Source organism: Falco peregrinus, chromosome 1 (genome assembly GCF_023634155.1).
Source record: "Falco peregrinus isolate bFalPer1 chromosome 1, bFalPer1.pri, whole genome shotgun sequence".
Lineage (NCBI taxonomy): Eukaryota > Metazoa > Chordata > Aves > Falconiformes > Falconidae > Falco > Falco peregrinus.
The window spans coordinates 66,761,100-66,788,106 of NC_073721.1; the positions used below are offsets into that span (position 1 = coordinate 66,761,100).

Sequence of the window (27,007 nt, forward strand, 5' to 3'; positions counted from 1 at the left end):
AACCAAACCATCCATTAGCACCACAGCTCTCCTTTAGCAGCATGAACTACCACCAGACCAGAACTAGTTGATTTGCCAACCTAAATGCAAACCGTACTGCAATCACTCAGCAGAGCAACAAAGAATAGCAGAGAAGGAAATTCAGGACCTCATTTTCTTCCCTCAGAAAGATCAGGAGAAAAAATTTAGTTCACCAGTAAAACGGCAGCCATTTTCAGTTTTAAACACCTTCCCTGGTCACAATATTTTTAACACAAGGCATTTGCTTCAAAACTCGAGAGGACAAAAGAACGTTCTCACCAGCAAACCTGATGCTGTGCAGAAGCCATATACCAGCACCTATGAAGAATTTGTACCACTTTTAATAGTATGGACTGCTATTCATTTATATTTTTTAGCAAGCTTAAACACATTTATTAAAGGAATAGAAGGGTATAACTTCTGGTCTTTGCTGCTTCTTTTCATGATGTTTCTCCTAAGAGACAGTAGACTTAGGAATGGAATGAAATACCCTGATAGGGATCAGTGTTGACTAAAAGACAGAGTAAGACCAAAATGAATTTTCTAGGCTACTCTCCAGAAAACTGTGCAATACCCGTTTTCAAGTTGAGCATTAAATAAATGTTTTTCACACATTACTACCTTGAGTATTTCAGAGCCATCCAACAGAATTTATACTCACGTAGTAATGGAAATTTGACATAACTGAGAAACTAGGATCCAAAAAAATAACAATCATTCCTGCTCTCCAGGAGGAATGAGAATGGTATGACTCCTAAGAGCCAGCAAAACCTGGGGCCTTAATGGAGCTCTCTCTGAGAATAGCAGAGGTGATAAACCTAGAAGACAGGACACGTTCCAGAATATGAAGCACAGCCTCTTCCAGGTAAGGACGGTTCTGAGTACTGCCAACATGTGAACACAGACCACATTTGAAATGTCAAAACAGAAATCATGCTATATGGTCCACCAAGAACACCGAGTTTATAGTGAAATTTATTGTTCTGCTTCCTAATACAATAAGCTACAAGGTACATACAGTATAAAACGAGAACGGCCACGAAGCAAAGGTGATAAACATTCTGTGATGGTACAGTGGAGGTAACATCTGTCTAGTCCTTCCACTTTATCCCACAAACAGCAGCTAAAACTAATGGCCCTCCCCCTCCCTCCCCTCCAAAAATATTAAAAAGTAAACTGTCTCTCTCACTTAGGAGCAGTGGGATTCAGTGTGGGGTTTCTTTTTTTTTTTTTCTTTTTTCTTTTTTTTTTTTTTTTGAGAGCACTGGTTATCTGCCAATATCTCAAGAAAATTGCTGAAACTAAAATAACAAAGAAAAACTGTGAAGGTGGGAGTGACATGACCCATGCAAGATGCTCATGACACCTTGGTTGACTTCTCCTCAGAGCAAATGGCCTGTAAAGAAAGGAAAAGTTTGTTACACCAGGTAAAACAGCAATTAATGTGGTCAGAGTTAAGATACAGTAAGCCAAATCTGAACTAGGTAGGACTAGGCACGCAGTTAAACTACTCTTTTAATGAAAACGTTATTTTCCTGATAATAAGGGTTGGAGAGAGTTGACAATCCTTCACCTTTTATTTTTAGATGCTGTACAGGAGGGTGCACATTGAATGGGCACAGCTGATGCCTATTACACAAGGTACCAAATAAAATACTCTTGTCTGGGAGAACTCTAACAATGACAGGAACTGCAACCTTAACTCTTAAAAAATGTAAAACCCATGAAGGCTATAAACACGCAGGAAGAGTGAATACTTACCTTAAAGGCACAAAATTCCATTTAACCACTTTTTCATATATACTTGGTGCGGTTGAGGGCTCTCTCAGCAAGATGACCACTTTCATCTGTTATCTTCTCCCAATCTGTTTGTCCAACAACAAAACCAATGGCCCTTTTCCTGTCTGCATCTTTTTTTTCTTCTAGATCTGCCCACCGCACCTATGGAGAACACACTATCAGTAAGACAACCTCTTAAAAAATCCTGAGACAAGTCTAGGCTTTCCACTGCAGATAAGAATACAAGAATTCTCTAATTTGTACTCATTTTCCTTTGAACATGTAAATATTGATTTGTTTTCCAATGGGTAAGGATGCAAACTACAGGAGTTATATTATTTCTAATTTAGTATCTCAGGTGTCCCATGGAGTAGAAGAAAGGTACAGATGATGAGCCTTTTCCATTTCAATGCTATAATTCTGAGAGCTGAAGCGTAATTACTACAATTATTTCTCCGTTCAAAGCAACGCTTTCTGCAGGAAGAACGATCAAAGATTCATTTAATGTCCTCATTTTTTGTACAACTTGTCTTTCAGTTGCACAATGGAAACATCTAGAAGATGACTAATGAAACTACAGACAGACAGTGTTAAAGAGCAACTCAGCACTGAATGAGTGATTGAGGGACAATTTTCTTCTCTATCTTCTGTGATACATGTCTATTTACATCTTCCTGCTATTTCTTTACACTAAAAAACTTCTTCATGTGTTTTTTATCTCCCATCTTTACAGGTGCAGCCATCTCCTCTGTGGCTCTTCATGGTCACACAGATGACTTGCATTCCTGCCCCTCAGACATACACTCCCTCAACCCACAAACACAGACAGCAATGGGAGGGAGTGAGGGAGGTGATGATGAAGGAAAACAGTCCAGAAACTCAGCTGGAACACACAGTTGCAGGATGAGAAAAAACGGTAAGTGAAGGAACTCTTCCTTGACATCCTAACTGATCAGTCTCACTTGGGCTGACTTCTTATTTGGGGACGTAGGCTTGTCACCTTTCTGCCAGCACCTCCCTATTTCACAGTCTACTTGGATCTCCCCAGGCATTCCTGCTGATAACCAATGTCTGCGTTCTTCCACCATCACTTTCTCTGCCAGTGCCTTAGTATTTCCATTTCCCTCACGCATGCTGTCCCGTTTTGTGTTTGACATTACAGAACAAAACAGAGTCTCAACACCAACAGTTAACTCAAATTACTTTTAGTGGCAAAAGCTGGTCTTTCTGTTTTGGAGGAGAAAAAAAAAAAAAAGGCATTACCTCTTCCTATTACCTTTCTCATCATCTTCTGATTTTTTGCCCGTTTTTTCACAATGGTATTTGAAGAGGTAGCATTTTGTGTTCAGAACAGAAATACATATAAAGTGGTTGAAGCCAACTTCTTATACACCATCCCCCAAGCTATATGTAAGGTATATGCAGGAGGTAACATCTACAAGACTTAATTGATATAAAACCTACATAGCTGATACTTTCCTCAGCTGAACCTTTTTGAACATAAGAACAGCCTACCATTTCTCTGCCTACTTATTACAAAACCTGACAAAAAATCAGCTTAATAAATTCATCACCTTATCTTGGAATCTGCACTGTATATCACACTATCTCATGACAAAACATACAGCATAAGAACAGGACTCTGTGGGTTGCTCTGAAACAAAGCGCATCATCTCCCCTGGCAAGAAATGGGACATGATTCCATTCTCAATCTCAAAAGCCATACCACGCATAGTTAATCTTTACTATTTACAATGCCTCACTTCGTTATAATGAATCTGTTTACCTCTGGAAGACCCTACCCTCAAGAATATTCTCTTACAGAATCTAATGGAATAGCGAAATGAAAAGTGAGTCAGTGAAATTGCCATATTCATAGACACTGAACGACTTGACACAAACTCTTTTTCACAGAGACCGTTAAATGGTCATATACAGACGGTAAGTCATTTGAAAATTTATTACCCTTTTCTTTCCAGGTTCAGAAGCACGTGTATCATAGTCATCCGGAAGCTGTAGATAATCTTCCATTCTGCTGGCAATTGCTTCCCAGTCACGTTTCCTTTTAGTGCCAGTCCGCAAACCATCCAGCTTGTCTGAGAACAAACACAGAGCCTCAGAGTTAAAGGAGAATTTTTTTTTCCATTATTCACACAAACAAGACGAGAGTGGAAAAATTTTCAAAAGAATGAGCAGCAGAACTTGTACATCCAGCTTGTCTTGACAGGTAGAATGATGACAGTTGAAATAAACTAGAGAAGACTCAACAGCATTTTCAAGTTTTATTGATCTTTCACATTAACTGTGTGGCAATAACACTCAGTCTTGTTATTTGTATGAGGGAAAAAAGCTTGTTCTTCTGGATATTCACACTATATGGAGTCTGTCCTTACAGGTACAATGTAGCCACAAATAGCTAGGAACCACATATCCACCTTTCTGTATTTGAACACAATACTAAAGCTGTAGCATTTTCCCCAAATTTGGGGTTTAATACTGTGTCAAACACGGCATACATGCAGTATCAGGGAACAAGTGACGATCATAGAAATTAACGCATCAAAGACAAGTTTTTTGAGATACTGTTTCTGCTAAACAAAAAGCTCCTTGGAAACCCTGATCCCCGCCCCCCAACCCCCCCCCTTACTTTTTCTCTCCCCACAAGGAAAACACACTCAAAAAATCCTCCAGGATCGGAAAAAAACCCTCTCAGAATCTTTTGTTTCATGGTGTAAGAGGTCAGTCATGAATATTTGAGCAGTGTTTGTCCCACAGTCATAATTTTCTTCTTTTTCTTATTGAATCGATAAGGCATGAGAAGAAACAATTCCATTCCTAGGTTCTAAAATTTTGTTCCTCTTTGGACACTTATTTTCAGTGAAAAAACAACACATTCTTGAAATAATGTGGCAAACTGCTTTTAGAAAGATGAAGTATTCATTGTAATATTACGAACAATAAAGCCTGAAAACGAAAATCAGCTTTACAAGTCAGAGCAAATCCTAGTACTTCTGTCGATGTATGCTACCATTTTATAGGACAACAATTCAAGTATATGCAGAAGGAACACTAAGCTTGGCAGTTATATTCTGTAAACCATTTCCAGTGATGTCAGTAACATTGTTTCAGAAGTCACTGATGTAATTAAATTCACCCACAAAAGGCCTCAGAATTCAACCAAATAGAAGGCAGCATATTTTCTGGACAGCAGAAGAGGATGTTCAAAGGTATGTATTTAAAGAAGCTCAGTTCAGAGATGAGTTGTTTTTTTTTCTTAATATGAGAGAGAAAAGAGCAACAACGGAGATAATGTGAGGCAATGGTGATGCAGACATGCCAGTATAATTTAAATGCCATAAACTAATGAAGTAATTTCTCCCTCATACAACTCTAGAGTTTTTAAAGACTCCACCTTTGCCCCATTTCCCTGGAACAGATAAAGAATTTCTGCTAAGAAAACGTTTTAATCCCCCTCTGCCTTTTATAAAAGTCAACATAACAGTGCAGGATATTTGTATCTGTTACGTGGTATCTTGTGACACAATTCAGTTAAGGTTCTTCTTTTGCTCTAAGTTATATCTGCCAAATTTGAAGCTCAATCTCCACAGAAAGACGGCACTCGCTCTAGAAGACAAAATTAATTTATACAATATTCCCCTGTTACTCCAGCATGTAACATACTTGCACTGCTCCTCAGTATTACTCTCAGAACAATCAGCACAGACCATTCATAGCATAAGGGTTTCCAGAAAAAAAACCAAACAACAACCCAACCCAAAACATTGAAAAGGAGAGCAACAAACGCATTGGGGAGCATTTAGGAACATGAAGAACTGAAAATTCAGGAGCTCTCTCTTGGCAAGTATCTGTACAGAGACATATTCCTGTTGGAAGGCAATGTGCTACGATGCAAGCTCATCCCGTCACCAGTGTGGAAGAAAAGAGTTCGTTCTCCCCCCTCCCTGCTGCACACAGGCCAACTGAAAATATCGCCAAGAAATGTGTAGTTCTCACACATCAACAGAGGAGTTCAGGAGGCATTCAGGGTGTGAAGTTCCCCTCTGATCCTTTTTGTTACTGCTACAAAGAATTTATTTTAAAATGTGATCTCCTTCCATGTATGAAGTTGGATTGCCTTTCCAGAGGGATCTGCTTCCATCCATACTATCGTGGTTCAAAGCACAGGTGCCATGCAGTAGACACACTACAGAAGTGTCAAAAGCCTACCACAAAGCATCATTTCAGAACATTCTTTTCTGAAAATAAGACAAGGTGTCATTTTGTAACAATGGTACTTGTGAATATATATGGAGGATGATTGGTGTTAAACTATCAAACATCATTTTACCATTTCAATTTTAAAAACAACGAAGCAGCAGCATTTCTAGAAACCCGCAGAAGTTAAAAACTCACCTTTAGAATTTTAATAATAAAGCATCAGAAAGTAACTGACTTAATTAGCTCCTTCAAAAACTAAATGAATCTTTTGCCCTTCTTATACAATAAAGCCACAACGTTTTATGTAAAAAGTTATTTGTGTTCTAGAGTAAATTTTACAAAGGTACCAAAACTTCAGCTATGCCAGAGCTCTTTTCTCCTTTCCTGAAATTTCAGAGAACTCACCACTAAGCCGCAATTGGAAACAGAGTATTGTGCTAAACACTTTGAATACAGTCAAATTTTTAAAGTGCGAATCCACTTCTGTAAATGCAAGAACCAGTGTGCATTATGCACTGAGACAGACCAGTAATTAGACTTTAGAATAAAAATGTGGCTGTGCACTCACAGCACATAAGGAAATGATATACCACACACATACTCAGGGTGAGGAATGCATCACCCCTGCCAAAGTAAATCTGAACTAAAACAAGAGCTCTGGGGCATACAGTATGGCGATTGTCACAAGTCAGTGTCACAGCTAAAGAACTACAACTTTTCAGAGGCTTATTACAATCAGTAAGATCTTATTGTGATTTCCTGTAACAACGCTTACTCAGAAAGAAAATAAAAGCAGAACAAGACTTAGTGTTGTTTTTGGATTCTGCACTTAAATCACTTCTGCAAATGTGTGCCTTCTGGGACCAAGGCAAAAAACCTAACGGGAAGGCCAGCTCCCAGGAAATAACAAATGCATACCACAGTTTACATGCCTTTCAGGAGGTAATTTTAATTGGTAATCTACAACAAAGTCTTATTGTGAAATAAATATAATAATTCTTACTCACAGACTGCAAGCACTTATAATGCATACCTTGAGCTAAAAGTTGCCTGCCTTTGCAGAGCAATTTCTCAAAGAAACATCATTCTTTCTATATGAATGCCTGGCTTTTAAAAAAATGTATGTTCTTTCAGAATTTACTTTTAATCTATGGTTCTATATATTTATAAAAATTAATCTAGAAGGTAGTTATGAAAGCAAAACAGTGAATATAGATTTAATAGAAAGACCTTCTTGGCACCTGTATCTGTGTCTTGCAGCATGCTAACATCCAGTTTGTTAATGGAGTTTTTGATTGTTAAAGGATTATTGCGACAGCCTTGCAAGTAACTTACATTAGCATAAAACTGACCCTGCTACCTGCTCCTCCTTTTTACACTTAAGTGGAGACCATATAAAAATCCTGCGTTTTATATTACAGGGTTTTCATATGCAAAGAAACACAACACAGTTCTTAATTTCTATTTTTTAGCAGTATTTGATCATGAGAGAGGTCAATTTTGAAAGCTATCTGTAAATTTCTACTGCAGTCACAGTCTCCACGCTGCCAGAAACTACACACAAAACTTCAGTATTTTTAGAACACACTTTGGACTCCTGTGGTATCTGTAAAACACACGGGATGACTTAAAGTTCACCGCATCCAGTGCAATGCATCTGTTCCTACTACTCAGTATTTAAAGTAGTCTATGTTATTTGGAATACAACACAAAGTATCAGAGCATTCTTCAACAATACAGTTTTCCAGTACCATGATTTCATACATAATTGGGATAAAAATCATTACAAACTTGAGAAATAATCTTAAGATATTAAAACAATCAACTCTTAACAAAAATGCAGAGCAATCCTGAATTAATTCTAACTGCCTAGCTGTTTGATATGCCAGAATCATTAAGTACAAGGCTCCTCCAGTGGTACTGCAGGTGCCACAGTGTCAATATATTCCACTAATATTTAAATGACTTAAAAGAGAGCACAGCAGCAGAAGAGATGGTGCAACTAAGCAGTTAACAGCAAAGGATGAAAGGCTGCTTTACGTAAGGCAGAACTTCTAATACTGTTTCTATGGTGCAATTGTGGTTTTGGTTATTGGAAAGTTATGATACACAGGGCTGTACCACACATGCGGAAGCAAACCTCAAAAATGTTAAGACATGCTGTGTCCCATTCAGATATTTGTTACTTCACATAGATGTGACAGAAAATAGCAGTTTTATGCAGATTGCACTGATAAAATCTTCACTTAGAACCATTACTATTCAGTTGGGAAAAAAAACCCCAAAACAAACAAACTCCCAAACTGATCATAATGACTAAAACCCCCTTTCCATGTGTAGACCTTCCATCACAGCCATAGTGCATGCATTTCAGCCTGAAAGTTGCTTTTGACTTCCACAGAATCCTAATATTAGCACTTACATCTAACGCGACCACCAACACTAATCAGAACAAAAAGTATAGCAAAAATAGTGCCCTTGTGCTCCTGCAAAGTCCATTTTGCATCCTACTAAGAAGAATTATTCTAGTATTCTCCTGGAACTGAAAAGCATAACGCACTTTAACTTTTCAATACCCAAGTTGTTGATAGGATACACGGAGGCCTAAACATTCAGAACCAGCTTCAAAACACGGCACTACTTTGTCCTCACACGTGTCTATTTTGGAGAGCGAGAAACATCTTCAATACAGTTAGCTACTAGGCATGTCTCCAAGAAAGTAAGTTACTGATGACATTAAGGCTTGAAGAAAAGGTATGCAGTATGAACAAGAATGCAAGTGCAATGTAAGTTGACTCTGCTTTTTATAATACGGAAGAGATGAATAAAGAACAGAAATACTGCTTTTTTTAAATTTTAAGACAAAGAACTTTCCTTGAACAGATGGAAGAACAATTAATGAATATATAAAACAGTGATGGTTAGAAAGTCATAACTCCCTTGCCTTTGGCAGAAGACACATTCTTTTTCCACACAAATGTTTTTGCAGTTTCAGACACATGTGAAATCAACACATTTATTTGGTTTGGGTAAGGAGGCACAGTAAAAATAAAAAATTCAGGTTTTGCAAACATCATCAGATACCAACTATAAGAAACAGGAAAAAATAAATACCCACCTAGCTTTGCCTCAGAAGTGTCCATCTCCCATTTGCTTTTCGGAATGTAACCCTAAATCATACACAGAGAGAAGCTCGGAGGATTAGAGAGAGACACACATGCATATCACTTTTGAACTGGAAACAGCATTATAATGGGAGCTTAAGGTATTTCTTTTTGTAAGTCACAATTCTTGTTATCAGATGAAGGAAACAAATTACTCAGTATTTCAGAACTTCTGCATCCATTTCCCATTCAGTGATTTTAGCAGCCCTTGCAAATCGTTACAAGAGTGCTGCCCTCTGCAAACACAGAACTCCGGAAAGAGTCTAAAGACAGCAATGGCACTGTGTGCACAGTTACTATATTACATTTTCCCAGGTGGCAAAGTTATTGTAACGCAACTTATCAGGCATAAAGAATATTCAAAGCTTTACAAATACAAATGAAAAAGTTACCACAGTCATGAACTTTTAACATTACATCCGAGATTTACCACATACAAACTTTACTTAATCCTTTCGAAGGGACATAGTAAATTCATGTATGAGTGGTTAGTCCACATCTAAACAAAATTCTTTCCTTAGTTTAAATGCGAGTATCTGTGAATTACTAAGATTTCAGTATTATTTTTCATTTTAATATAACCCTCTTAGTTCAATGATTTTTTTAAAACACTTTTTTCCCTACAAATAGTGTCATCATGCATTTTACATATAATGATCTTTAGCCAGTTTATTCCTTGTAAACGAGCATAGTGATACTAAATTCAGTAAAAACTTATTTATTTTAGATATCTTCTTGTTATCTTTTCATTTTATACTCTTGGACAAGTGAATCCTTACTAAGCACCCCTTATAACTCATATCAGCTGTTCAGATTCAGTGTAAAACTACTTATGTTTCTCTGGAATCACGTAAAAAGTTCAATGTAGTGAAATGGAACCCCTGTGAGAATATCATTATTTTAAGAATGATTTTTAATAAGAGAGGGAAAAGAACTACTCTAGAAGATTTCAACAAGAAAACAACAATCCACAGACCAGTTTTATTACACTAACTTCTTTCCTGCTCTATTTATAGGTTGCCTCAGTGTGTAAAACGTGTATTTGTTAATGCTAAAGGTTACTCAATCAGTGTACTACTCCAGAGAGCTACAATGCTTTTGATTACATTCAGCACTGCTGTTCCAAAATCCCTGAAAGACCTCTTTTCTATCAAGCATATATCAGTGACTTATCAGATCTCTGTATTCTATTGTTTTTAATCAAGTCTGTAATTAATACAAACTACTACAGTTTGTGCTGCAGTATTTCCTTGTAACAAATAAACTTCATGTATATATATATATATGCATATTCATACTTTTAAACAAAGTTGCACATTAAAGTTTGCTCAGTAAGTTTACACCACAGCTAGAAGCTTGTATTGAACAAAGTGATGTGATACACTGGTGAGAACACTAAGTTAAAAGCATCAATAATTCATACCATCAAGCACAGAAAAGCAAGAATTGTCTGAATGCTACAAACAACCCTATGGGAGTTGATAATAGCAACAAAAGAGTGACTTTGATGGTGTGAAATGGCCTATTGTGTGCTGAATCTGTACAATATCCCGGTCCTCAAATAGGATAAGAAAAGATTCAGACTTCATGCTTTGGTACAAGACAGCTGGATATTTCAAGGACATCTGCCAGATAGCAGGAACTGCAGACCTCTCTCTTTTCCACAGGATTAAATGCAGCAAAACGAATTGAAGAACCCTTACCAACTGCTCTCAAGAAGGCAGATACCAAATACAGTGTACTGTTCCACCTTTCTGTCTGACATAACCCTCTCCGAGATTAGCCATGTGACTGAACAGCAGAGATTACATATGGCAGGTATTTCTTTGCTATTTTTCATGTCTTGTGAATCTGAATAGAAAACGTTCTTATAAGTAGATTACTTTTAGTTATGAATAATTTGCATAGTTTTCACCACCAAGATTTCTCCTTTGTCTCATAAAGAAAAGGCCTATTGTTTTATTGGCTGCACATTAGGACACTCCCCAGAGCCCATAAACACACACATACACACACACTCTCTTGTGCACAGATGTCTCAAAAACTAAAGACAACCTTCTCTTCCAGGTATAGCTCATTTCCAAGAAACGAGACTAGCAGCCATATTCTTGTAAACATGGATGCGCCTTTGAAATGTTCTAACCACACTTTATGCAGTCTCATACTCTGTGCCAAAGAATAATGTAGTAAAGAGAATAAATAAGTCATGTTGCAAAAAACCAGATGTTTATTAAAATCCACTCTTCCTAAGCTTAATTTTTTTTATTCTGTACCTTCAACTGCTTTCTAAACTGTCACTCCTGAGGAATACTGAATTTCCATCAAGAAAAAGGACTTGCTCGTCTCAGACATTTTCGGTTACTTCCTGTTTATTGGAGTTTAACTGCTTGGTTGTGGGAACCAGGGTTTGACACGTTCAACTCATCAAGCACTGAGCAGCTGCAGCTCCAACACATACCAAGAAGTTACATTAGGAAGCCTTTCGTAGCCTTTTAAATACATACCTAAAACCACCAGCCCTCAGGGCAATTCTCTAACCTTCATTTACCCAAGAGACCTAATCCCTCATCTTGGAGATACCTACTGACAAACAAAGTCAGCGAGCCTTGGCAGAGAAAGCATTCTTCTTCAAAACTGTTGTCATATACTGTGACAGTCAAGAAGAGGTCTTTAGACACGTGAGAGGAAATAAGCTAAATTAATCTTTGCCCATTCTTCCCATCCTCAACTTAGCGTAATTCTTAGATAATCTGGAAGGCAATGCTATAGTATAGTGCAACTTATAAATGGCTGTAAGAGGCATGTTGCCACTCTCCACTGATAATGGTTTGTGGCATATACTCACAGATTCTTAAAAAAATCAGTTAGGAATAGTATGATTTAACATTAAAGTTCTCCTAGAAGTGTTTAAGGAATAAACAACTAGAAATGTGTGTATTAAGATCGCACTGCTAAGAATGGCAGTGGGTGGGCGTTTATAAGACTGAGATTCTCCCTCAGACACATTAACAAACATTTTGTTAGAGATGGTTGATGTGTCTCCTACCAGTTCACTTTCTTCCTCCTCTGCTGAATCCTTCTTGACTTCTTCTTTCTGGTCTTCAATATTTGCATCAAAATCCTCCATCTCCACCTGTTCCAAAGCACAAACACAGACTTACAAGGCACGGCTTGACTTGTAAATATTGGGGTTTTAGCAGAGTAAGTAGAAGGTTACAAGTTCAAATAAAAGAGGAAAGAAAGGATTCATCTTGGAAAGTATGATGATGCAATATATATGAGTACTGGCTCCATTTTAGCTTCCCTCAGAAGCATGCTCTGCTCTAGCTAGTGACAAACTGTGTGGGAAAGTAGCACTTGTTTAATCTCTTCTTTCACATGCTTTCTTTGTGCTGTCAGTGTCTGTAACAGTAAGATCCTTCTCTTGCTTCCCATGTAATCACATCTCGAAACTTGAAATCTCAGAAAAAGATCTTAAACTTGCCATTTACATATCACTGGAATGACGTGCTCTGCATAAAACATCTCTAATCGAGCTCTTATCTTGTATATATTTAAGTATCACAGTGAAGAATAACAACCACAGAGGTTAAAGCATCCATTTTCTTTGTTATGTTAAGGCACACATCTAACCCTACCCATCTAACAGAATTCTTTCTGGGGTCCACATCTCTAATAGGGATTCATGTGTATACCATAGAATACCTAAAACTCTCCAAGTACGTACAGTTCTTCATACCGTTAGTAAAACCTTGATACAAACAGAGTAAATCCCAAATCTGCCCTTCTCCACGTCTACATGAGAGCTGAGCTTTTTGCTGTCCTCTAGAAGATTACTATTTTCTGACACGAGGAACTTGGAGATTCAAAAATAACCTGCTGACCTCACCACAAACTGCAAAGAGTAAACTCTCTTCCTACTTCAGCAGTTCACCGCTTTCTACGACCACGGCAAGAGCTGTTCTGACAGCAACATACAACTATGGCACATTTTCGATGACCATACGATTAACATACTACTTTATTCCCAGAGCACCTGAAACACCTGCCAAAGAAAAATGCAACAACAGAGAAAGCCAACACACCAAAGATGCATGTCATGGCAAACTGCAGATGGAATAAAAAAGAGGCAATCCTCTACAGCAAGTGTAATTTTCTGCTACAAGTTATTTCTTCATTCTCTGCTACAGGTCTGTATGTCTCAAAGCAGGGACTGAGAGTAGTTCAAATTTGTTTATTTATTTTATCAAACTACTTCTTCAAATTATGATCCAACTAATCCAGTAATCTGAAAAAGTCCTGAGTTTCATCTGAGAGAGCAAAGATCCTCTTTAACTGGTACTCAACAGTTGCTAAGAGCAAAGTGGCTTCAACTCTTGCTCAAAGATGTATAAGTCTAGTCTCCAGAAAGGTAATATAAATGTAACATGTACTTTCATGTTTGGGTAATTGGTAGGAATAATGGAATACACTTGTCTGACACAGTGATTCTGGCTTTCTACAGTGCCAAGTATAACTGCCCTGTTGTGATCACGCTTTGCTTTGTATTTTCAGTATAGTCACATGTATGTAATTTGTAATTTTAATGAGCACAGAGATTCTCACCTCTTCGATAGCAGCATCTTGCAATAGAGAACGAATGTCCAGGCGCATCATGTGACGTGGTGCTGCCTCCCAGTGATCAGACATCTAACAAAAAACAAACAAAAATGAAGCAACTCTAAAAATATAATAGATTCAATGGAAAACTGGGTTTCTATTAATGAACAAGATGTATCTGTATTTAAGAAAATTAATTTCAGTAAGTCCCATGAAATAACTACCAGCTCTTCTTAGAGAAGTGTGAGCATTACGTAGTCTAAAAGAGGTCTATAGTTTTCCAACAACAGCAGGGCTAAAAATACAATGAAACCTATCATTAATCCTATGACTCCAGATGTATACAGTTACCCTGCTGATTTCCTTTAGCTTGCGTCCATGAATATTCCTCTTGGAACACGTCTGGTTATCCGCACTCATTTCAGCTAAGTACACCTAGAAAGAGAAAGACAATATTAAATATTGTAAATCAGTATTTAGAGCTATTTTTCTACCTGGCGATAAACTCTGCAGTTGCACATTCTAAGAAAGGCAAATTTGTAACTGTAGACCACAGCATTTTTCCTGAATGAGGGAGGGACTTTGCATTCAAAAGTTTAGAAATACCAGCATATGGGTGCTAGGAAGTTCAAATGCTTTTTAGGCTCCATTACCTCAAACCCCTTGGTTTTTGCAGCACTCCAAAACTGTTCAAAATGTCGCACTCTATCATTGATAGCATCAAGGATAATGAAGGGAAAGAAGCCATCATCCAAGGTCTTTTTGAAAGTTTTAAACATGCTGGTACGATAGGTCTCTTCCATATCAGCTTCATATTCGTACTCCATCACCTTTATCAAGGACAAAAGCATTTAAGAAAGAGGACACCTATTAAATTGCTAATGTTCCACTGCTGAATGTCATGTCCACAAAGTACACTGGTGTAAGAAACACATTTTCCAGGTCAACGTTTAAGAAGCTGCCCATACTGCCCTTCAGTTACATTGACTTGTTTTGAAAAACAGCCCACAGATCCCTGCACTCTTACAAAGCCACAGACTGAAATCCTGATTGCCACTGTGCTTTTCCAGAATGTTTCTTTATCAAGATAAGCAACTGAACTAAAAGTACCTTCTTTTTCACTTTTTTCCCTGTATCTGGGTCTCTCTCTTCTTTTTCCACTTCAGTGATGAAATAGTCATCAAGGCTGAGGACTCTTGGTGCAGGTCCTCCACACTCTACTTCCTTATCCTGGAAAGAAAGCAAAAAGAAAACATGAACTCTTGCTGTAAAAATTCCATCCTGCTACAGATGATCTTCAAACTTTTTTTGGCAAACAGCAGTCCCCTGCTCTATATTCAAAACAAGAAGCAAGCAGCATCGTTCATGTTTGGTAATAGTGCAAGGGATTCACAGGCCATATGAAGACAGAACACTGAAGAACAACAGGCTGAAATTCCAGACAAACAGAAAGCTGTTTTCCTCTGCTGTTTTGCAGAGGAAGCACGTAAAGGACAAGCAGCACTACAGACTGAGCAGTTGTTTACATACCCTGATGAGTTTTGCTACATGTGTCTTTCCACTGCCAGGCAACCCTCTCATTATGATTACAATCTGAAACAAAGAGCATGTAAGAAGACATGATACTGTACTACATTTAACAGAACTCCTTTTGCAAAAAATTTCTTCTAGAAAATTATTTGCTCTGGGCTCGCAGATCACCAAGCAAAGCCAGTAGCATACCTTACTGCCAATTTTACAAGCCAGGGCGTGAGGAGTGATAGCAGTTCTACAGAATAAATTACATTAATCATCTCAGCAGCTTATACAGTGTAAGACGTTACAGAACTGGTTCAGGTATAATTAACTGACTGAAACTTGTCTAAATGTTTTATAGCATGAATCTTGTTCTTTCTTATTTTATATGGTGCGTTGCCAAATTTCTGATTCTGTGTAAAGCCAAGTCTTTCCTCCGCTACATCAGAAACCCAAATGAAGATCTCAGAAGAGTCAAAAATACATTAATGTTATCCACTAACAGGAATTTTATCATAGGAATCCCAGGAAGTTTACATCTCCTGCAGACTCTTAATAGCTGTGTAGGCATTTGCAAAGGAACCAAGAGAATTTCCAGAGCTTCCTCACATATAGGCTTGTTCCCAACATATTCCCCTTGTGAGCATTTTACCTGAATAAAGACCTCACAGAAACCGATCACTGCTTTCAGAATGCATACTCACCCTCTCTGGCCTGCTATCCCGTCCTGGTGGCTTCAAAATATCATCTACATTTTTAGATTCTGGCTTCCTCTCCACTCGTGGAGCAGGTGGTGGCTGACGGGGCATTGAAGGAGCAGAAATAGGAATCCTTTCCTCAGGGTAATTTCTACGATCACCTTCAAATTCCAGTGTTTGGACAGAAGAATTTTCTTAGTTCAGTAAAATAAAAAAATTAAGATGTTCATACCCAGCTGAGCTGATTTAAACAGACCTTCATTATTTTAGGATAAATTCACAGATTTGTCCTCAAAATAATTCAGATTTCTTATCTTGAACATATTACAATCAAAGACATTTTTTAGCAGATTATAAAACTGTTGTGCTCCTGATCACATCACCACTCAAACAAAACTACATGACACTCCCCAAATAAATTTTCCTGAATTATATATTCAGAACAAAGAAATACTGTAAATAAATTAATTTTCTCCTGATTAATATTTACCTCTGTGAGTCCATATTTTTCATAATATTCTAGCATGGTTTCAAGACTGAGAAACTGTACCTCCAAACATGGAAGGACCATGATCATATGCTGGACGATCTGTCTTTCGTTCATATGGTGGTCTTTCAAAACCACCCCGCCTGGAGGAGGGATGGTCTTTCTTGTCACGGTAAGACTGAGTCCTTGAAGGTGTAGGAGGAAGAACCCTGCCAAAAGAGTATCTTGCATATTTCTAGAATTTCTGCTATGCATTCCAGAGAGAAATGAACATGTATCTCATAGGCAAAATGGACAGCCTGATACTTAGCACTGCCTGAATTGTATACAGTGTTCCAAAACCACATACCTATCATCTCGGGGATGCCGCTCTTTTTCAAATCTCTCTCGTTCATAGTCCACAGGACCACGGTCTCTGTGTAATTCCCGCTCTCTCTTGAAATCCCGATGATCTGTGTTGGAATTACCTTGACGCTCAAAATAAGGCTCACGATCTCTTTCTCTGTTGTAACGACCAGGGTGCTCTGAAAGGAGAAACCCAAATTACTAAAACTTACTCTGAATTTCTTATTATTTTTGAAGGAAAAGCAATAAAGAAGAGTGCAAGAAAGGTATACAGAATGGACTTAATCAGCCACTGAATCTCTTTCCCGACTGTAAGAGACAACCATAACATACCATCCTACTTAAAGCTACGTTGCTTGCATTACTCGTCTTGACAATACGAACCGTTATTTTTATGGGCCTCTGAAAAGCAATGAAGCAGTTCTAGCTTAAACAAGAGTTACTTAGTTTAAAATACGCTTTTAGTGCCTTACAACTTTTCTTAAGAGCTAACTAACTTTCTGAGAGCTAGCCAAGTGCTCCCTACCTTTTTGAAATGTTTGTCTCTCTGGTAGAGGTTCTGGTCGCAGGGTCACCCTCTCCCCATATGGAATCTGTTCCACTTTACTGGTGGTTATATCTGGTTAAAAATAATAATAAAAAAATTAAGGTCTTAAGATACCCCTCTTTCATTGCCTTTCCTCTGTCATGAAAAGTAATCAATGGCATTAAAAGTGACTGGAATCATTTACCAGAAATTCTTTTAAAGGATAATGCAAAAAGAGCTATACATAAATACACAACAACACGGTTTTGAAAGTCTGAAGTGGGTTTGTGTGTTTAAGTATGTATATCACTGCCTTAAGAATGGGACTTCTGCCTTCTTACATGAGTTTAGGCAGCACGCATGGTCACAAGATTATAAACATTAAAATGCTCTGAAATTTCAATAAGTGATAGAACTACTGTAATGTCAAGAATATTAACTGAAATGCTCACTTTAGATTCCTAACAGTGACGATTTTTCTAACAGCTTTTACTAAAACATCTACTTGATGAAATTGATAGGGCTTCAATTCATGTTATGGCACCCTAGAGAGAGAAAAAACACTCTTTAAATGGCAATGCACAATTTAAGAACTTCTTTATGACATGATTTCACTCCTGTTAAAAAATGAAGAATGAAGGAAATTAATTCTATTAAAAAACTAGTGTTGAGTTTTAGCTTTGATAAGCTCAACACTAAAAATCAGAGCCCTTGACTGTTTATATGTTAAATGCTTATCTAGGGCACACACTCTTCAGAACTAGGACTTCTTCTCCCTCCCTGCCTAGAGGGTACCTCACACTCATTAAGCACTATATAAATAATGCAAACATCAGTCACATTCTGCTTTAAGTTACAAAGTCACACCCAAGAACTGTAACAATCCAAAGCACCTTCTAACATAGTTATTTCCATACTCAGCTGCAAAGGTATTAAGGGAAAGTATCAATATCAATCTAAATATAGCACATCGATGCCATCACGTCAGTTGGTGTTTATTAGAAGCAGATGTAGCTATACACCAGTCAGTTCACATGAAGTAGCTCATTATCACAGCACTGAAGAAAACATTAAACTCAAGACTGGAGGTTACAGACTCCTTAAAACTGCATGGCTTAGCATTGGATCGCAATGTACACAGCCTACAGGTCAACTGCAGAACATCTAAAGCCTGCTTTGTGTGGCATACTCCTTAGAAAGAAGCTAGGAGGACTAGCTAGCTCTCTGTCACAGATCGAACAAATACACTGTAATACCCACCTCGCCCGTGGCCATAATCCACAGTCTGCTGAATTACAGGTGCTTTAGGAACCGGTGGAATAACTGGAGGAAGGGACACTGGTACGGCTGACGGAACAGGGGTGTGAACAGCAGGTACTTTCACAGGCGAGGAGACAGGTGGAGGCATCATTGACTCCTGTTTACACAACTCGTACTCCATATTTGCTCCTTTATCCTCATTTGTGTCCCACAGTCCGTGGAAAGAATCCTCATCCCAGCGTTCCTGTTCCACAGTAGAAGGTGATGGTTTTAAAGACTGACCATGACTTGGGGTTGTAGTTGGAGTAGAAACTGGAGCATGTGGCCTTGTCATAGGTGTAGCAGGCCTTGTCAGTGGGGCACTTGGTCTTGTCACAGGGGTGGGCTGTCTGAACAACACGGGAGGCTTTATAATAACAGCAGGAGAAGGTTTAATAGCTTGGGCTTCTACTGGTGCCTCTGAAGATAGCTGAGAAGAGACCTAGATGCAGAAAGCACTTTTAATGTAGATCTGTAAACTAACCTTCTCTCATCCTCTGTAAGTCAGTAAGCACAATGGCAATCAGTAATCAAATCATAAGCATTTTCTAGTACCTCCATCAAGGTGCTACAGGTAGGAGGACAGTATTTCAAGAACGGGTGGCCTGAATTAATTCAGCATTTGTTCACTATGTGAAGGCTTAAGTACCATTTATTTTCTCCTTCAAAATAACCTTACCAATTTAAGCTCCAGTAGGCCTATCTCAGCTCAAAAGTGTCTATGGTTTTATTCCCAAAGACTCCTGCTGTCTGCAAAGATTCCTGCTGTCTGTGAGGAGGCTGAAAAAGTCTGAAAGTAGGGCAGCTTGGTGAGGCACAAAAGGACTGATAAGGCCAGCTTCTTTCTGGAAGTCACTGGAAAAATTCCCAGAGAGCAGAAAACCTGGAAATCCCTTAATGAGATCAACATCAGATCAATGTAAGAAATGGGGAGGTCTTGCCTAGTGGAAAACCAGAACAACAAAAAAACCCATCATGGACCAAACACCCCTGTGGAACCCCGCATGCTGCATCACAAGAGTTTTCAGCATCACAGCAGATGCCAAGTTACAAGCAGCCTTGTTAGTAACATGCAACAAAACTTGAAGAATGGTTGTAGATGCAAAGCTGAACTTCGTAAAAACAGTTCAAAGTCACAGCAGAAACCTGAAGGCAGGAATCCCAAGAAAGACAAGAGTTATTTGAACACCTTTAGGCAGATGGCTGAAGTAGTCTGAGATACAAAATATCAAAGCTGAGTAGAGTCACTTCCTAAAGGGATCCACATACCTGCAGTTCTTGGTAGCGTATCTGTTCCATTATTTTACTCTATAGACACTATAAACAAGGTAGAGGTTGGTTACCCAGGCAAGAAACCCCAACAACTTGCAGTGCCTCACTCACTGCATAACACGTCTCTGGAGGGAAGGACAAACGAAGCTTGGTCTGGCTAAATGTCAGACCCAGAGTTCATTACGGCTAAATTTATTAGTAGCGGTAACTTTGGGGTTAATATGGGATGAAGAATAAAGACTGTGCATCGATCCAGGTGTCTCCTCCAACAAACATTTAAGAAAATTGTTCTAGGTAGGGTTTATAAACCTCAGTTAACTGGACTGCAGAAATTTAGCTGGTTTATGACTGGGTATGAATAATCAAAAAAAAAAGAAAAAAAAAAAAAAAAGAGCTGAGAAGAGTCCCCAGAACCAACCAGGAGATTGCAGCAGAGGAATAACTTGCATCACAACAGGAGACGAAGTCACGGAAGAACACAAATGTGAGCTTCCATGCACTTTTATAATATTCCAGAGGGTAATGAGAATTCCCAGTAAAGACGGCAAACAGAAAGCTAATGCCCACTCTGTGTTGAAATATTTCACTTCCGGATGGACCTGTCCTCAAATTTCTCTAACTTCAAAGAGAAGAGTGCTCTTACAGTAGGAAAACCAGAGCAAGATGTCAGAACTTAGGCAAGGAAGAGGAAGGTGTTCTCATAAGCCTTACGCCCCTGTTTTGGAAGAGCTCACCTCTTCCTGCATGTGCTACTGTCCCCAGTGGGTCATGCTCAGAAGACACGGTGGACTGGAGGAGTAGAAAAGGCTTTTGAAAATCTAAAGAAACTAAGAAGTTGCTTTGCCCCGACAGAAGACTGATGAGGTCGTAAGGGCTGCTGGGGAGGCATTCCACAGAGAAGTTTGACCATCACAGCATGGAACTGATTGGACATACACATTAGTAGTAATTACTAACATCATGTTATGAAGTAAGATGAATTTACCTGAAAGGCACCTGGCCTTGTGCTCGTGTTCTGTGATCTCGGAGAGTCCTGCGTGGAAATGTCAGGTTTAAATTCTTTCAGCTTCTGTAGCTGTTCTTTTTGCTCTCTGCACATGAATCACAAGAAAGCATTATCAGTCTGTAGTTTAAATGAAAAATTAAAGAAATCAACAATCACGGTGAAAACTACGTATTACACTAGCATCAGGGGCCAAGAAGAAAGAAGAAAAGGACACACCATGCTTTGCATGGTCAACACTGTGATTCGGAAATCCCCGTTTCATATCCACCTAACCATGGTGGCATTTAGTGTATTAGCTGCATCCTTTTTTGATCAAAAGTTTCCCCGAGAGATGCAGCTATGCTTCTGCGCTTGGCCAGAACCACTCCAATTTGACAGCAAAGAGCAAAGCTGGAATTTTGGCTTCTGCCAACACCTGTTGTAACAGGTAAACAAAAAGCCCATCGGAAATGTGTGCATAAATGCTCTCAGGGATTTGCTCTGGTTTGCACACTAACAGGATCGAGGCCAACAAAATACAACACAGATTCCAATATTTAAAACCAAATGGTGATTTAAACTTTTGTTTCCTTGTTTTATATATCAAAATGTTATTTAATATACAACCAATACATAGTATACGAAGCAGAGACCAAGACCAGGAGTGAATACGACAATCACCGGATTACAAAGTTGTATTCAGTATGATTTCCTTTCCTCCCAGTTTTTGTTAGCATTTTTTAATCTAGTTTTTTTTATTGCTAATAACTTTGTTCATATTAATTGTATGCATTAAATCAGTTCCCAAAGACCAACTAAGAATGGGATCCCTCTGTACTAGGCACAACGGAGACCATCCTGACTAGAAATGAATCTGTTCAGCGTCCAGCACAAGGGGAACTTGGCTCAGAGAAAGGGATCTCAATTGCTGCATTAGTACAGAGTAAAGTGAACAGCTGCTACCATTCACGTCTTCTTTACACCTGGCTTAGGAAAAATACACCAGATGACAAATACAGAACAGCATGCAACTCAGAGTATGCTCTTTTATACACAATAAAAGCAAAGCCAGATGAAGGCTTTACTTTTGGAGATGAAAGCAGTTAGGCACCACACTATTGGTATAATAACTCTTTGCTCCAAAAAAACCCCAAAACATAAGCAGTCTCCTTAAAGTTGTTCCTGCTGTTCAGACTGGAGTCATCTGCTTATCAGAACCTCATGAGAAGTACCAGTGTAGCTCTTTTTAAAATTACCCTCATATTCAACTAAAAAATCAGTTATCAGTATCATGTTTATATTTCTCCTTCTTACTGTCTTAGAAAGAGGTGTATGTGTCTACTTTCTTACATAAAACATTTTAGTTCCTATGTTTAAATATTTCAGCCCTAATAAGGTAGTCACTTCAGTAGTGATTTCCAAACTCTGGTCATTAGCTTAAAGTCTACTGGCTTGCAGCTAGTCACATTAAACAGCAAAACACATGCCTGGCAAGCTGAGGCAGTGGGGAAGTCAGGAAGCTGAAGATTATCTGTTGCTCCAAACTTTTGGCAAATATTGCTTTATAACACAGATTTCACCATTACTAACACCTGTTGAATTAATCCAATTGCAGTGAAAGATTAAATTATTCAGAATAAAAGTTCTCCGGTTTTAAACTGATTTTTTTTTTTGGCATTTTGGCATGCAACTAAGGCCTTCCATATGGGGCAGATGCTTAGCAATCTTATGAGTCTGAAAACAACAGTTTAAAGGAAAGTGCAAAACACCTCTGTATCTTTCAGCATGGTTTGATGTAAATGGAATAATGATAACCAAACATTCATTTTAATTGCCCATTATTTTAGCAGATCTTGTTTGTGAAACTAAACCCCTGTCTTTACTAGGCACTAAGCCTTAGCGCTCTCTCACTAACTCATGAATAGGATGAACCCTGTCTCTAAGATTCTTCCTCTTTTCTCTACAATCTCCTCAAAGATCCCATTCACTGGAAATAGTCAAAAGAAACGAATCTTCCAGTGTTCTTTTGTTGTTTTGTTTTTTTTTTTTTAAATACACTTAATGCACCTAAACCCATGCATCACATCACAAAGATAGCATTTGGATAGATGATATGTACTCCGTTCATTCTAATATTACTAAATTTACCGAGTTGTAGGATGTTTCTGATGTTTAAGAGGATATTCCATTATTTAGTTTGAAATAAACACCTATTAAAGCCTTAGGGAGTCTAGTAGCTGCTTTCTAAAACGTGGTCTTGGTGACTTTTGCATTCACATCTTCCTGATTGTTACCCCTGCTGTTATGCTGATCCTCCGAACTGAGATCAACTGAACTTGACAAAATTATTCACTGACTATGCTGGGTTTCAAATGAGGGAGCATAGTAAAAAGAAAAAACCCTCATATGCTTTAATTAAAAAGTAAGCAGGATCAAAAAATTAAATAGGTCCTATTGTGTGAATTAAGAACCACACTAATGTAAATCTTGACAGGTAACTATTAAAAAGCAATTATCAACAAGCTCACTTGAGGACAACAGTAAGACTGGTCAGGTGATGTGGACAGGCGTCTTCCTGGAAAGTAACAAACAGGGAAACTCCATACTCATGGCGAAAGGAACAACCACCTATTTAAGAAAAAAGTCCATCCACAAAAGATGTGATGGAGGTACTCCAAATAACTTCTTCCACCTGAGTTCCTACTATCATGCTGTGGTGACAAGAAATTAAGCCATTACTGCGTAAATCAAGGAACGAATTAGGAAAGGAGCACCATTCTCCACAGAATGGGATTCCCACCTAAAGTGACAGAAGCAGGCAACTCACCTAAGCATTTTGAGTTCCTGGGCAGCCTTCAGAATTATCTCATGCTGTCTTTGGCTAAGGACCATCACTCCTCCCAAGGACTGGTCTGAGTCCAGGTTTGAATCTGCTCCCAGCATATCAGAGGAATGTGAAGGTGGAGGAAGGGATGAATCTGAATGATCATCCAAAGACCGCATTCTGTCTCCATCATCTGGGTACCACCTATCTGACAACCGTTCCCTCTCCCAGTCAGTCCTTTCAGGAAGGTAGTCTTGCTTCTCCCGCCATGTGTCGTATCTTTCTGGATATTCTCGAATCCTCAGCTCCCCCCTGTCTCGGAGGTCTCTGTCATAATGATCTCTGTTCCGATCCTCCCTCCACCTATCTTCACGGTATCTGTCCAGAGGTGGAAGAGGTGGTAATGGTGGTAGAGGGGGAATATCCAGGTCACGATTCCCCATTTCTCTGTCATCCATAGGTCTCATGTCCCAGTCTCTATCCCACTCTCGGTCTATATCTTGATCATACATATCTGAGGATCTTCCAGTCCTATCTAGATCCCTCTCTAGTTCCCTCTCTCTTGGCCTTTTCCAGTCATCCCACCAAGAATCTCGTCTGTCACGATCAGATGATAAAGGAGGTAGTGGTGGTAGGGGAGATAATGGAGGCAATGAGTGGTGGGATTGCAACCTGTCATCTCTGTCATATGTATCTACAGAATCATCCTGATAATCAGAGTTGTGATCTCTCCAGTATCGTTCTCTTTCCCAGTCATCCAATCGTTCATGCTCCAAAGAAGGGTCATCTTGACTATCTAAAGGAAATTCCTCCTGCATTCTATCATCTTCATGACCCCAAGAACCCCTGAGCGTCTCATCTCGATGGTATGGAGGCAATTTGTCAGGGTCATCTCCTAGGTGAATGGGTTTATCTATATTGCTTGTGTCCGATCTTCCCGCTTCCCTCTCACAGCTCCTGATGGGACCCCTCTCCCGGTTACCTGCCTGCCTGACCGGGCCCCTCTCCCGGCTACCTGCCCGCCTGACAGGGACCCTCTCCCGGCTACCTGCCCGCCTGACAGGGACCCTCTCCCGGCTACCCGCCCGCCGCATGGGCTCTCTCTCCCGGCTACCCGCCCGCCGCATGGGCTCTCTCTCCCGGCTACCCGCCCGCCTGACGAGGCCTCTCTCCCGGCTGCCTGCCCGTCCCCTGTCCCGGCTGCCTGTCCGTGCAGCTAGCTCTCTGTCTCGGCTACAGAACACCCTCTCATGGCTATCTGACCGTCCACCCAGTCCCCTCTCTCGGCTGCCAGACCGCCCGTCTGGCATCCTCTCCCTGCTGCCTGACCGCCTATCTGGCATCCTCTCCCTGCTGCCTGCTCTCCTGAACATCCCTCTGCCACGGATGGATGCCTGCCTAGCCTGCCCTCTGCCTCTGTACACGTATCCTCTGCCACGGCCATCATCCATCCTGCCCATCCCCCGGCCATGGCCATCGTCCATCCTGCCCATTCCCCAACCACCATCCATCCTGCCCATTCCCCGGCCACCATCCATCCTGCCCATCCCCCGGCCACGGCCCATTCCCCAGCCACGGCCCTCCCCCTGCCCTCTGCCACGGCCATCATCCAGCCTGCCCTGGCCCCTTCCCCTGCTTACTGGTCCCTTGCCTCTATCTTCATGTATAAAGGGCCCTTTCCCTCTGCCTTCTGGGCCGGGCAGACCCTGCGTGCTATCTGAAGCCATCAACTGGTCATCTGGTGAATCCAAATCCTGATTTCCTGTGACGGGGGTTACCGCACCGCCTGTTCTTGCAATACCTGATTGCAAAGCTACAGGGTTACTAGAAAGGGTTGCGGATTTCTGGCTCTGAATAGGTGAAGTAGGTGCTTTGGACTCTTCTACTTGCTGGTTAGGATCGTGTGAACTCCACGTCCACTTTTTGGGCGGGTCTGAAATAGTTTCTTTAACTTCGGGTTTGGATGGCTCCTGTTGAGTGCTTGTCAGGTCCTCATTTGGCTCAACGGAACCTGCACTCTGTGCATCTGGAGTAGACTGTGTTCTGCTTACGGACTGCTGGTTGCCAGCTACATCTGTAAAAGGTTCTTTGTTTTCTGACTGTGAGTCTGCCTGTGACTGCTGCTGCTGTCCCAAATGAGGCCTGGGCCCCATCCACCGTGGGCCGCTAGGTCGGGAACCATGTCCGTGTGATGCATTTGTTGAAGTATAAAACTGTGCTGCTGGTCCTCGTGGGATAGTCCCCCACCTACTTGAAGACTGTCCATCTGTATTCTGGCGGTCAAAACGCGACCGGTATCCTTCTGAGCGCTGGGAGTCAAAACGAGGCCCTCTCTGTCTGGAGCCTTCAAATTTGTCATATCCTCTTCCTCGAGGTCGATCAAACCTATAGATGACATAATGGCCATTTTAGTCACATGAACACATCAAATTCAAATCCTCTAAAAGACAGTTTCACCCCTCCAAAAGTAACTTCTAACTGATGAATCCTAGCGTGCCTTCAGATCAGTCCCTAATGAACCAGTGCAGGAGCACAGAGACACGGTCTCCAATTCAATATCGTCCACTGAAGACCCATTTAAGCCATTTGCAGATGATGCAACCCTAAAAGGAAATTTGGTTTAAATACCTCAGGACTGAAACCTGACTGACAAAGAAAGCCAGCAAACTCATTTGAAAAAAAGTTTCAACTTTTAACAGAAGTTTTGTTGCAGTCAACAACTCAAACTTTTGTTTTGACAGTATGCAACAAGCCTACTTAACTATGGTGATGAATGCCTTCTAAACAAATCTGTAAATATGGATCCTTTCAGAAAGCACAGACTGTGATAACTGGTCAGTTCCATGCAAGAACATATGCCTAAAACAAATATATTTTCATTACATCACTTCTAAAATTTCTTTTGAGAGCACCTGCAACTGTTGTTTGAATATGAGGACACAGGTCAGGCAAACTAATGAAGAATAATTACTGTGATCATATTTAACAAGGCCAATCTAGTAAAAAAAATTCAATCTTTAAGCATATGCTCAAATACCGACTTACATAATAGACTCGAACAAATCAAAATCATTTTACACAAAATAGAGAACTCATGTCCTAAGTCAGGTTGCTTGGACGTTTGGGATTCATGGTTGTGTCTCACTGGATGGTGCCAGAAAGACTAAAGTGTGGCTGGAGCTGAACTTGGCAAGGGACACAAAGATCCTGCAAGGTCCTGCACCAGAGCTGGGGCAGCCCCTGGTATCAATACAGGCTGGGGGATGAAGGGATTG

At 39.9% G+C, this 27,007-nt stretch overlaps 1 protein-coding gene across 8 annotated transcripts in view; it reads right to left on the reverse strand.

Moving 5' to 3' along the window:
- Positions 1–978: 978 nt before the first annotated feature.
- Positions 979–27,007, reverse strand: part of YLPM1 (YLP motif containing 1) — a 38,741-nt gene continuing 12,712 nt past the window's right edge. The window contains exons 5-21 of one of the 8 annotated variants that reach the window (XM_055798306.1): positions 23,736–26,117; positions 20,909–21,014; positions 18,613–18,856; positions 17,353–17,445; positions 16,831–17,005; positions 16,545–16,690; positions 16,001–16,155; positions 15,312–15,374; positions 14,892–15,011; positions 14,435–14,611; positions 14,133–14,216; positions 13,788–13,871; positions 12,229–12,315; positions 9,137–9,188; positions 3,766–3,896; positions 1,783–1,962; positions 979–1,417 (exon numbers count right to left, since the gene is read on the reverse strand). In XM_055798306.1, coding sequence (XP_055654281.1) covers positions 1,816–1,962; positions 3,766–3,896; positions 9,137–9,188; positions 12,229–12,315; positions 13,788–13,871; positions 14,133–14,216; positions 14,435–14,611; positions 14,892–15,011; positions 15,312–15,374; positions 16,001–16,155; positions 16,545–16,690; positions 16,831–17,005; positions 17,353–17,445; positions 18,613–18,856; positions 20,909–21,014; positions 23,736–26,117 — 4,246 coding nt within the window. In that variant the 3' untranslated portion in view covers positions 979–1,417; positions 1,783–1,815. The other 7 variants (XM_027795958.2, XM_055798270.1, XM_055798266.1 and 4 more) reach the window with 7 other exon arrangements.